The sequence below is a fragment of the Corvus kubaryi genome, unplaced genomic scaffold (genome assembly GCF_017639235.1).
Source record: "Corvus kubaryi isolate FWS band 111438036 unplaced genomic scaffold, C.kubaryi_AGA036_p1.0 37341, whole genome shotgun sequence".
NCBI classification, from domain to species: domain Eukaryota; kingdom Metazoa; phylum Chordata; class Aves; order Passeriformes; family Corvidae; genus Corvus; species Corvus kubaryi.
Window position 1 is genome coordinate 6308197 of NW_024581112.1, and position 12988 is coordinate 6321184.

Sequence of the window (12988 nt, forward strand, 5' to 3'; positions counted from 1 at the left end):
AGGAGCCCATAAAATCATATGTCTGAAATCCCAAACCTGCCAAGGTGCTGCCATGGCAGGGGAAGAAGCCTGGAGTGACAGCAATATGTTCCCAGTAGTTAGTGCTGAGCTTCTCAGAGCAGAAGTGCTTCATCCTGCCTTACCACCAGTAAAGGACCTAAAGGCACAGGCTGGAATTAGTCAGACATGGAGATGATCTGTAGACTAAAATGAAGCAACCCCAGCAGCTGGCATGTGCTGGTTCCCTGTAGACAGGGCCCAGCAGGATATTCCCTGCAGGAAGGTATAGAGGACCAGTGGCCCCCTCCCCCTCACACAGCAGACTTTCTCTCTTCATAGTCATGGACTATCCCTCCTCAGACATGCAAAGCTCCACTGCCATCTCTCCATCCCACTGAAGGAGCCCCATCACATCACTGGGAAAAGCTACCACTAGTCAGCTGTATCCAGACTCTTTGGCATGCCTTAAACAGCGCTTCCTAAAACAACTTTCCCACTACTATGCCCAGACAGGATTCACTACCACTTCCTCTAACCCTGCATAGAAACTGGTATTTGCTGAGCTCGAGACAGGAGCTGAAGCAGGTGCCCAGAGGAGCTCGTGCACAGCCTCCCAGGTGAGACTTTCCTGGGCAGCTGCAGGCTGTGGTGAGATAGTTCATCCTCTCCATGGAAGGTCAGGAAGCTGGTGCTCAGCACCATGGGGTGACTCGTCCAAGGCTGCACAGATGGGTGTCCATCTGGGCACGGTGGTCACTGCTGCTCCAAGATCTTAGCCCAGATTTCACTCTCAGTTGCACAAATACAAATTACATGGTACAGTCCTCTGAGCTGATGCCTCTTTCACATGCAAAATGCTGGGCTTGGACCCCCACTTCTCTGCAATTGTGATGTAGCAACACGGGGGCTGAATTCTGCTCTTTCTTACTTACCTAAACCCCCCTTGCCTCACTCCCTCCAACACAGGGAAGTATTCAGAGTCACAACATAGCGATTAGTACACGTGGGTATGGCCAGGTCCTTCCCACTGAGTTTCCTTTCTCTAAAAGTTTCCCCAGAAAACAGCTAGGGAAAGTGTCTTATATGCCAAGTACAAGTATGCCTAAATACATAATATGCATTCACCTGATATAATCTCTAGTTTTGGACCATCAACAATGAAAGGACTTGCTGGGTGAAAAATTGTATCCCTGATCTTGTGTTTAGCGGCTATTTCTTCCATTTCTGTAGTTGTTTTTACTTTATTTCTATTTTGATACTGAATGTACCAAATTGTAATGAGTTCAGCAGCTGAATTATGAATTACAGCAAAAACCCATTCTTATTTGTTTAGTTTGTACCTGCTACCTAATAATTTCTCTGGACACCTACTAACTCTTGTCTTAAGAGGAACAATGGTTAATACTTAAGGTAATCTATAGGGAGAGAATCACAGAATATTCTGAGTTGGAAGGGACCCACAAGGATCATCAAGTCCAGCTCTTACATGAATGGCCTGTGCAGGGATCAAACCCACAATGTTACCTTGACGTTATTAGAACCTTGGCCGTGTTCTAAGCTATTCACATTTTCTTTACCATTCCTGATTTTTCAGAATACCTGCCAAATCCCTCTTCAGTCACCTCTTTCACAAGATAAAGAATTCTCCCCTATTGAATCTTCATCAAATAGGGGTCATTCCATACCTTCACTCACCACTGCCATGCTTCCATGTGCCTTTTTCAGTTGTCCATATCATTTCTGTGATGGGATGACCAGAACTACACATAAATTCACTGTGGAAGTTCACAGTGTAGCTGTCCACTGCCATAATGCAAGATTGCAAACAGTTGGCCATTTCCCAACTGTTTGCAATCTTCTTTTGGCCTTTTTCCTTTGGAGCTGATGCTTTCTCAATTTGTGACACCTGGGCCCATTTCCTGAGAGGCAGTAATTAATTACAGCTAATTTAGAACCCATTGCTGCACCTGTACAATCAGGGCTGGTTTTCTGCAAGTGTGTTACTTGCTATATGTCTGTCTATCATGCAGATACTCAAGTCTCAGGAGATCCTCTGCATCAACTCATAGTCAGGCCTTTGCTGGTTGCCAAAGAATTGGATATGATAAGCAAATGCTGCCATATTCCTACTTCCCATCTTTTTCAGATTATGTGAAAATACATTATGCATATGATCATGCCAAAGAATATACTGTAAATCTTAATTGGTTAATTCCCTCTGTCATGAAAACCGACTATTCATTTCCACCTTTCAATGTTATTAATCCACAGGAGATTCCCCTCCTCTGATCTAACTGCAGCTCGGTTCCGTGGCTCCTCAGGTCCTTTAGGAACCTCTAAAAATGTTCCCTTGTTTCCATTGCTCTGGTTGCGAGGCAAACTGAAGTGACTCACTTATTCCACCTGGTTCTGGCAACATGCTGCCACTCCTTCCACCAATCTGTTCCAAAACCTCATAGACTGACACTTCACTTTGCAGCAGGTTCTGGGGCAGGTCAGCCAGGGAGACCCACTCTGCTGGGGGATCCTCCCTGAACAGCTGATACCACAGCAAGCAGATGTGCAAAGGATGATTTGTGCTTGTCTGTTATGGCCTTGTGTTTCTTGAGTGCCCCTCTAACACCCCAGTCAACTCTCAGCCTGCCAGGCTCTCTGATAGGCTTCCTGCTGCAAATCTATCAGAAAATATTTGCTCTTTATCTTTTATCCTTTATGGACTACTTCTCAAAAAAAATTGCTTTGACCAGTCTTAAGGTTTATATTTCCTTGTCAATGGTGATTAGGATCTAAATTTTCTTCCCAGAGTTTATTCTGTCTTCTTTGCTTCAGCAGAGGTGGGAAGGATTTCTGTGCTGAAATTATGCTGGGGTGAAACCAGGAGAAAGGGGGACAGAGCCTAGTAGGAATGTCTCAGGGACTGCAAGACAAAAATGAATGGGTCACCCATGCTCTCAGCACAGACAGAACTGTCTGCCATGTGTGGAGGCTAATTCATCAGCACATCCCAGTACAGAGAAGTATGTCATTTCCCCAAGCAGAAATAGTGGCTGCAGTGACTCCAGTGGGGCTAGGGGCAGGCTTTTATCACCATAAATAAAGGCATAAGTTGACCCACAGTGCTCCCATCCTTGCATTCAAAATGTGGTGGCTGACTCCAGTCACCAGCCAAACGTGCCATGGTGACCTTTTCCATGATGCTGACAGTGTCACGTGTGGCAGTGCTGGATATGTCCTCAGAGAGCGTTTCTGTCTTCCTTTCAGGGCCACCTTGAGGAAGCTGCGCCCAGAGGACATGTATGAGACGTGGGTAAGCATGTGTGGTGGGAACCATTGTGCCCCCTGCCACCTCCCAACAAGAAACTGCCCTCAAGAGCTCTGGCCTCTGGCTGGGCAAAACATTACCTTTCCTTCCTTGCAAAGCTGCTGTCTCTCTTCCAGGAAAAAGGAAAAGCCTTGGCTGTGATGCCTAGTGCCTGAGTTCAAACAGTGTGCTCAAATGCTTTGTGCAGCAGAGCAGGCCAGCTCCTGTTGCTCCACAGAGGGAAGAGGGAAAGCTAAGCAGTGTGCCAGGCAGGTGTTGGGCCTGGGTAGTGATCCTGCCCAAGGATGCTCCATCTCAGTTAAACGTCCTCAGTGCTGGTGGTGGGGTGATTTCTGTGGCCTGCTTGCTGGGTGAGCTACGGAGATCGTGCAGATGTCCCATGGAAACTCACAGATTCATAGACTGGTTTGGGTTCAAAGGGAGCTTAAAGATCATGTAGTTCCAACCCCTCTGCTGTGGCAGGGACACCTTCCACTAGACCAGGTTCCTCAAAGCCCCATCTGACCTGACCCTGAACATTTCCAGGGATGGGGCATCCACAACTTCTCTGGGAATCCTGTTCAAGAGTCTCACCAACCTCACAGTAAAGAATTGCTTCCTAACATCCTGTCTAAATCTACCCTCATTCAGTTTAAAGCCATTCTCCCTCATCCTGTCACTACATGTCCTTGTAAAAGTACCAGGGCCACTGTACAATTCAAAATGCAAGTGAAGGCAGGTAGTACAGTTGATTATGTAAATTTCAAAGCAGATAGTGCATTGGTTGCACTTCTTGGGATGCAAGCAAGATGCAAATCAGCAACTGTGAGGAACTAACCAGCATTGTGTCCCCTATCACACACAGAGGACTCTTGTGGTCTGCAAGGGTGGGGAAGAAGGGAAGGGTGAAAATGAAAGCAAAAGTGTGTATAACAAGTTATCCCTTCACTGTGAATGAATATGATGTTAAAAGCTAGTCAGGGGCCCTCAAGGGCCAGATGAACGCTGAAAAACAAAGCTGAACAGGTGCTTTACAGACATTAAGGAAGATGCAGTCATTCTTCCAAAAGGCTCAACACATTTATAACAGCATTCAGATGTCCCCTTCTTGGCTGTGTAACATGAAACATCGCGGGACTCCAAAGCGGCAAAAACCTTGGGAGCCTTTAATACAGCAAGGCAAGAGGTAATAAAACTGAACCAGGAGTTATGAGTCACTTAGGCACGATAGCTTTTCATTTTGTTTTGAAATACAGATTCTGTATAGAACACAGCTTCCAAGATCCACCGAAGCCCCTCCAAGGTTTTTAATGGAGCTTCAGTGAGATCCAAATTTCACATGCACTGGTTTCACTTTCATACTGAACATATTCTAAAAAGTGTGAACTCCCAGTGGTGGGACGCTTGTTTAATCAGCAGCCTGGGAATACAGAGCTTGCCTTTGCGATGAGCAGTGGGCTCATAACTACAGAAGACAGGGGGCTGGACTCTGATCTCACTGCAAGTTCACAACATCCTCAGTGCCTTCACTGGAGTTACTCCAGTTTTGTTTGCTGCTTTGTAGGCCAGAATAGAGCTGCATTATAGAGGTATATACATGTAATTATATATGGCATATAGATATAAACTTTTTATTTTGCTGTCTGACAAAATAAATAAAATAGCAATTATGCTAGCAAATACGTAGAAAAAGCAACAGTGTGAATTTTGCCAGCTGCAAGTGGTCTGAATCCCAAGTAAATCTGCCTAGAATGTCCTGGTGAAAACATATTCCCTGAAGACATCCACAAAGGTTCAGCATCTGCTATTGTTTTTAAAGATAATGTTTTCCACTTAATCTTTCAGGGGGTTTTTTCCCTTTCAGTTTTTGTTGGTGGCTTTGTCACCTCTGGGCTCAGAAGGGAAAAGAAATTAGCATTTAGATGGGAATTTTTTCTTGCATTAATACCAATTGAAATGGAAGCCGAGACTGACGGTGGGTGAGGAAGGCGAAACCGGTCCATGGAATAATTCAGAGATGACATTCATAGCAGGCGGATGATGAACCGGCCAGCAGATCCATTGGCCTTTGCCAATATCATTACTCACATGTTTCATGGAGAAAAGTAATCCATCAGGCTGTAATTTCTGTCTTCCACTCACTGGACCCCCGAAATGAGCCCCCCACTCAATTTCCCTCACTGTTCACAGAGACTCTCACCTAAAGCAGAGACCCTTCACCTCCAAAAAGGGGCCCAAATGAGCCACCTTGCCTCTCATATTGTGAGAAAACCTCCTTTGCTGGCCACAAAGGAGCTTGTTTTGGGGCTGAGCGTGGTGGCAGGTACTTGTTTCCTGCAAACCTTTCCCCGGGAGCTGAAAATTTATGAAGGTAGGTGGCCTCAGGCATGAAGGGGGAGCCTCTATTCTCATGCTAGAGGGACCTTGACCTTTTCTGCAGAGAAGCTTTTGCCTCACACCATCAAAAGCTCCCTTGCCATTGCCATCATGGTGCTCACCTCATTTTAATCTGAACAGTTTCAATAACACCACCCAAACTACCCCCTTCAGCACCTAATACCTTCATGACTCAGCCTCACCTCAGCTCCCATTTCTGGTGTCTCAGTGGGGCCCTAGTCAAGCCTGCCTTTGTAACTGTCCCTTTTGAAGGCATCCCACTGCTCCTCATCTCCAGCAACCACCCAGACTCCATCCTCCCTCCCTGGCCCATCAGTAATAGTTGTGTTTTTTCCAGGAGGATGACATGGAGGGTATCCACATCGTAGCCTTTGCTGAAGAAGACGACCCAGGTAGGAGGCCATTTTCTTCCTTGTGTGACTCTCCATCCTTCAAGAAAGTGTATTTTCACGTGCTTTGTTTGCATTGTAAACACCCACTGGGTGTTTGTGCTGGTGGGACTCAAAAACTGGATATAAACAGATGATTTCCTGGGGAAAAAAAGTCATTCCCTCCACCCCCATACCAGGATTTGCTCCCTAACTCTTCATCCATCTTTCTGTGTGGCTCTGTGAAAGTGCTGAGGGCTGGGTGTGGGATAGGCATGTGGGAAACCTGAGGCCACCAACTCCTGAAAAACTGTGGCATCAGTGCTTCTGAGAGCCATCAGCAAATCAGAAAGCTTTGGCCTCTTGGGAGCTCAGTTCCTCCCTCACTACAAGAAAATAGTGACATTGTTCCACTCCACGGAAGGATTATGAGGCTTAATTCATGTGTAACTAATTTCAATACCCGAGGAGGATGCTTGAAATTAAAAGCCTTATTATCAAAAGAAAGCGCTGGGAGACAGCATTTTAATGAGAACTGTAAACGACGCCTGTGTGCATAGGGGAGCCAGGGAAAAAACCCACAAGCAAAACGTGCCTGTGCGTTTGCAAGAGAGTTGCAGTGGTTCGTATATCATTTCAGACGGTTTTGAGTTCCTGGAAATCCTGAAGCAGGTTGCCAGGGACAACACCGATAATCCCGACCTGAGCATTGTCTGGATTGACCCTGATGACTTTCCTCTGGTGAGTGGCAGAGGCTCTTTCCCATTCTTGGTTTAATTTGTGGATGGGGTGGGCATGAGGGGGTGTGTGGGGGTGTGCGTGTGCTCACACGAGTGCAGGAATTGCCCCAGGGAATCTGGGACAGGGAAGGATGGGAAACTGGACCACAGGCCATCCCCTTGAAGGCTGCTTGTTTGGGTCTGCCTCCCAAGGCAGATTTGGGAACACCCCCAGAGTCAGCACTTTGCTTTGCCATGTGTGGCAGCCCAAGCTTGCGTGCAGCATCTCCTCTCTCCTGTGCACACATCGATGCACATTCCTTGCTCCACAGCCCAGCTGACTGAACTAATGCGACAAGGCCTTGCAAACACCCCTGTCTGAGCTTTGTGTCTCTCTCCTGCAGCTCATCACTTACTGGGAGAAGACCTTCAAGATTGACCTGTTCAGACCACAGATCGGGGTGGTGAACGTCACAGACGTGAGTAGCATGTGCCCAGAAAATCCAGGGATCCCAAAATTAGGGTGCTAGAAAGGGTGGGTTCTGAGGTACACTGGAATCAGTGGGATTTCCACTGTTAAGTGCAAGTAGAACAGGCTTTTTCCCTGGGGAAAAAAACATGAAGACCTCACTGCTCCCACATGCCAGAGGGTTTGTAACACTTCAGATGTTGGACTTGAGGGCTTTAGTCTGAGTGTGTTTCTGCTCCCAAATCACACACAAACCACACCTGCTGAGGACAGGACCAGCCTCTGTGGCCTGGGATTCAGGGCTTTGCCCAGTTTTGGTTTCAAGTTCTTGCATTTCCGTCCCGACCCACAACACACACCTTTGTCCATTACCTGCTCTGACAGGCTGGGGGGGCTTTGTGGAGAAAAAGTGTGTGTAGGGGGGAAAGAAAGCCATGCTTAGTGGAAGAGAAGAGGAGAAAAAGGAGGTTGTTTTTTTCTACAGAAGCAAAAGGGCACAGCTTGAGTGTAGGAGGGAAAGACTTTCCCTGACAGATGACAGGGAGAAACTGCACAGCTTGAAAAAAACTAAATAAATACGCAGCTTTAACAGAAGTACAGCATAAACTGGTAAAGAAGGGATCCTGCTGTGGTAAGGAGCATGCACGGGGGTTCATCCAGGCCCTCCTCCCGTTCAGCCACTGCTGTGCAGGTAGTGCTGGAGAGATTTAGGTGGGAAGAGGAGAGCTGCCAGCCCCACACCCCAGGTGGCAATGAAGGTTTCCACACCATCCCACAGGCAGCAGCTGCAGAGGGAGACCTGCAGAGACAGGTGCTCCTTTGGCACAGCTGAGGGAGCAACAGTACCCACAGCACCCACAGCTGTGCTATTGGGACAACTTTCTAGCAGCTACTGTTTTCACTATGGTTGCCTTCAAACCAGCAAGCTATGGAACTGATCTGGTGCTGCCCACACGCTGTGGGCTTTAAAGGCAGGTGGGAGAGGGACCCATCTGACCCTCACCAGTAGAGATCTCATGAGGGCTGCTGAGTGCAATGTAACGTGCTTCACAGCCCTGACACAGAGAGAAACCATTCTTTCCTCTTTCTGACAATAACACTCCAGATGATCAGAGAGCTTGTAATGCAGCATGCTCCTGCCTGGCTTACCTATTACCTTAGTTTATTTTTAATGTTTAAGTGCTGGGTGTTTGTTTTAAACTCTTTAAAATGAACCTGTGTGGGTATGTAAGTGTCTCTGGCAGCAGCAATCTCTCCACCGCAGAAGTGTTTGTAAATTGGTGCTTGAGTTCATGTTTGAAAGTTGAGTCATAAGTGAACTTGATGTTTCGTTAGAAGAGAGCAGTGAGGGAATTAAAGCTGGGACAAGTGTGTGGGGCTGGGTGCTGATTTGACTCAACACTGACCTGGCTTCCAGCCTCCACATCCTCTCTCCTGTATCGCCCTAGAAGAAGAGGAACAGCAAGGGTGTACTGGATGGTTGTGCCTCCTGTTGTAACAGATGCTGCAAGACCTTAACATGGGAGACGTGATGGGTGGGGAAGACAAAGCAACGGTGTTGTGAAGAAAGCAGAGCCCTTGGATTTTGCTCATCCCATTGAGAGGGTTGAGAGGCTGACTTGGGAGTCATGGAGTAGTTTCAGCCCTGGCTGGATGTGAGCTTTTTGCCTGTAAAAGAGCAGTACTCCACCAGACCATGGGGCAGACACCTAGGGAGTGAAGACCCAGGGAGTTAAGGCTTGTTCGCAGAATTTTTAAGGGAGAGACAAAAGGGAAAAGGGCCAAAATGTCATGTGTCACCTAAGATCATGGGAGAAATGAATGGACAAGCCAGAAGAGAGCTCAAGTCTTCCAGTCTTTTGCCCTTAGTACTAGCCCTTAGTACAGTATCTCCCTTCATTATGTTTACTGTGACTGGTCATTTTTAAGTCATGTCAAAGCTACATTAAACAGCAATCAGTGGAAATTCATGGAAGTCGGATTCTCAGTGGCATGAGAGTCATATAGAATGCAGAATTAGGTAAGAACATGCCTTATTATTCAGCAGTCACTCAGAGACCCATAAAAACTCATGCATTATCTGGCTTTGATATAGTAAATGTTTCAGGTTGTTGATTATAGTATTTGCAGGTTTTATTTCATTCCTCTTAAGTCCTTTTTTGATTTCTCGAGAGAGATTTAAGAAAGTTCTAGGTTGGCAGGTGATATCTAAAACAAACATTGAGCTCATTTTGTTATTTCAGTGTTACATCACTGCATTCAACCAAGTTACATAGGTACAAAGTGGGACTTACACAACAGAGTGAAAATAAACACTGCTGTTGGCTTCAGTGGACATAACCCTTGTGACCCCATCACTTCTGTAAAAACCTGCCAATGCAAACACCAGAGCTCCCAGCAGCCCCAGGTGGCTCATCACATTGTGGTGACTGGCTCAGGACTAGGACTATGATGCCCTGCAAATTATCGCTGCTTTATTTGCACAGCACCTTCTCAAGGTTAAATGGAGCCACTCCTCTTCCCATTATTTAAAAGTGTCACTTTTTTCCACACAAACAGTCCTGAGGTTAGGGACATGAACATTCACGTGAAGCAAGAGCTGCATGTCTCTCCATGGCTCTTTTTTATTGCAGTTTTGATGATTTAGGACAGATATATTGTATGGGAGACACAGCTTTCCTTGAGCAGAAATTGGTCTGGCTTTTTAGTAAGCCATAAATCAAAGAGAACTAGGTACCACAGATAGGGAAAGAAGTTGGATTCATTTGCAAAAGCTGGTAGTTTTCTTCTGATATGTGAAGACCACTTGCTTCTGCAACATCAAATGCTGAATGAGATAACCTCATAGCACCTCTGCAAAATAGGAGGCTGATCCTGTTTTATGGAGGGGAGACAGTGAAGGGAAAGGGGCTTATCCAGGCATTTAAGCAAGGAACCTATGGCAAAGCAGAGAGGAAAACTTTCATTTCCAGGCCTCAGAGACCATCCAAGCTTGCTGTCCCTGGGTAACAGCCACAATTTTGTCATTGTCTTCTTACTGAATTCCCTCATCCCCTTTGGTTGATGGAAGTGATGCAGACAGCTGGAGGGAAAGAGCAGTGGTACCTGCAGTCCAGGGCATTGGTGTTTCTCACCATTCTTCAGCTGAGATGCATGATGTGCTACCTCAGCCATGCATGGGAGCATGGCTGAGATGATCTGAGGAAAAGGTCTTCCAAGAGCAAGAACCATTATCACAGATGGAGAGTCTAGAGCAGGGTCTTGAGACAAAGGTGAGGTTGGGGAGAAGGGGTGCTGGAAGAGGGTTGTAAAGGCTCCAAGGAAGAGGTCCCAGAAGGGCTCTGGACGGAAGGAGGGAAACACTGATGTCCTGTGAACTGGGGTAAGGCAGGGGCTGCTGGCAGAGGTCTCTTTGAGGTCTCTGCGTAGGCTTGGAGTCTACAGAACTGTCCAGGTAGAGTGAGGAAAGCATCAGGTGGGCAACGCTCCTGCTCACAGGTATAGGCAGTGGGCACACATCTCGTCAGGGCACACAGCACCACCACACACTCCTGCAAACCTGCTGACCAGTCCCACTGCCCCTGGTCAGACGCAGCAGCACTCCAGGGGGAAGTGGTGATCCCAATGCATGGGCAGAGAGATGCTCTGGCTGAGCCTGTGCAGAGGCTGTGTCAGAGAGGGAGCTAACACCGCCACCATCCCTGCATCCCACCTGTGGTCCGACCTTCACCCCAACAAAAGCTGTGTACCCCATCTCTTCCCCGTGTTCCCAAGGGCAGCTAATCCCTCATCACCTGTCCCCGCAGGCTGACAGCGTCTGGATGGACATCAGAGATGATGATGACCTGCCCACAGCCGAGGAGCTGGAGGACTGGATAGAGGACGTGCTTTCTGGGAAGATAAATACCGAAGATGATGACGACGATGAAGATGATGATGATGACGATGATGACGACGATGATGACGATGACGATGATGATGACGACGACGACGATGATGATGATGATGACTAACCGTGACTCTGTGCAGTTTGACTTGTGGGGCCCGAGAGCCCTCGCCCTGCGGCAGGTCCCTCCATTGGAAGACCTATGTTTGAGCATCAGCAAGCACCGCTGCTCCTCTTTCCCCCCTGCCCCGCTCCCCCTGCCCTCGCCCTTGCTGGCACCCCCTCGCCTGATTCCCAGCGATGCCGAGCCACCGGGACTGCCCCTGCGGAGGGCAGCACCTGCAGGCACCCAGCACCGCTGCAAATCATGCCTCCTTAGTAAGGACAGTAGGAATCTGCAGGGAATCTGCCCCGAGTGTCCCAGGGCAGGAGAAAAGTGCCTGCCTGCTTGCTGCCAGAGGGACGCAGGGAGCCAGTTTGTATCTTCTGTGTTCATCAGCCCAGCACTTAACATCCAAAGACCAAATCTCACTTCAAGACATAGGGAAAACCCTAACTGTAAAGTTTAGCCCTTTTATTAAACACAATGCCCTTTGCAGCTACTCTGCCAAGACCACTCAATCCTGCAAGTTCTGCTGCGGGAGTCTGTCACTACTCCCTAACATGCTAAGAGCAGCAAAATGCTTTGGGAGGGGAGGGAGGTTTTAGGGATGCTATTAAAGTTTTCAGTGATTCCACATAACAACAGGATATTCTTGTCTGGCAGTGCAATGCAAAACCAAACACCGGTCCCCTGTCTGAACCTCTTCTTGAAAGTTTGGGCCACAGCTGGAGTTGGTGCAGGGGGCCTGATATGAAACATCAAAGCTTGTGAGTTCCTGAACTGCTGGACAGGCTGATCCAGCTCTGAGCCCAGTCTGAGGCCAAACCACTGAGTTTGAAGATCATGGCACTGAGCCAAGGCAATGGAAACATCCCTAGGAGCCCACCCTGAAGCACTCCTATTCCCCATGACCTTCCAGCTGTTGCTGACTCTTCACCCAAACCCTGTGTAGCATCTTTTCCCATGATCAAGATGTTGGGAGGGAACACAGCCATCCAAACATATTAGATAGTGGATGAGGTGTGTTGGGGCATGAGCAGTGGACAGATTCAAGCTGCTTGGCTTTTGAGTATTTAGTTGGACAGTTACTCCCTGCTTAGAGACTCAGGTGTCCCATGTGAGAAGCCTCTTTTGGCTGCAGGCTGAGTAGGAGCTCAGAGCACCAGTTTGCAGTCAAGGGGTCACTCACAAAGCCAAGGGTCTGTAACACAGTCCTGGTGAGTGCAGCACCATCCATGTGCAGGTCACTGTGGCAGCATTAGGTGTCCTTGCTTTCCCATGCCAGCAGATTTCAATTATCTTGGCTTCTTAGGTTTGGCAATAGTGCAATGAATGGAGAGTTTGGAGATGGTTTTATCTTTATAAATACATTTATAAAGATGCTCTCCAGTTGTCCAGAGTTGTTGGCATAGGTAGTGTACACATCTCCTCTCTTGCTACAAACAAAAACATTGTTCTGACCATTCTTATACTGGTAGAGGACAGAGGTACGTGATGTCAGGGGAAATAACAGTGCAAGGGACAGAAGAATCAGAGCTCGTTACACAAATGTGAATCAGCCTGATGAGAAACAATGTTTACACACTATATATTTCCTTTATCAGATGAACTGCAAAGCAAGATTTTATAGATTTTTTTTTTTCCCTGCCTGTTGATCAGTTTTTTTGACTCTCTCTCTCTACATGAGCTGAAATACAAATTTGAAACTACCGGTATAAAAAAGCTGAAGTATTGATATGTTCCCA

The 12988-nt window shown here is 47.3% G+C and overlaps 1 protein-coding gene across 1 annotated transcript in view; it reads left to right on the top strand.

Moving 5' to 3' along the window:
- The window catches only part of CASQ2 (calsequestrin 2), a 33670-nt gene extending 21788 nt beyond the window's left edge, over positions 1 to 11882 (top strand). The window contains exons 7-11 of the mRNA XM_042031757.1: positions 3262 to 3307; positions 6036 to 6090; positions 6707 to 6807; positions 7190 to 7264; positions 11061 to 11882. Of these exons, the coding sequence (XP_041887691.1) occupies positions 3262 to 3307; positions 6036 to 6090; positions 6707 to 6807; positions 7190 to 7264; positions 11061 to 11267 (484 nt within the window). The 3' untranslated portion in view covers positions 11268 to 11882. The remainder of the gene's footprint in view (positions 1 to 3261; positions 3308 to 6035; positions 6091 to 6706; positions 6808 to 7189; positions 7265 to 11060) is intronic.
- The last annotated feature ends 1106 nt before the right edge of the window (positions 11883 to 12988 follow it).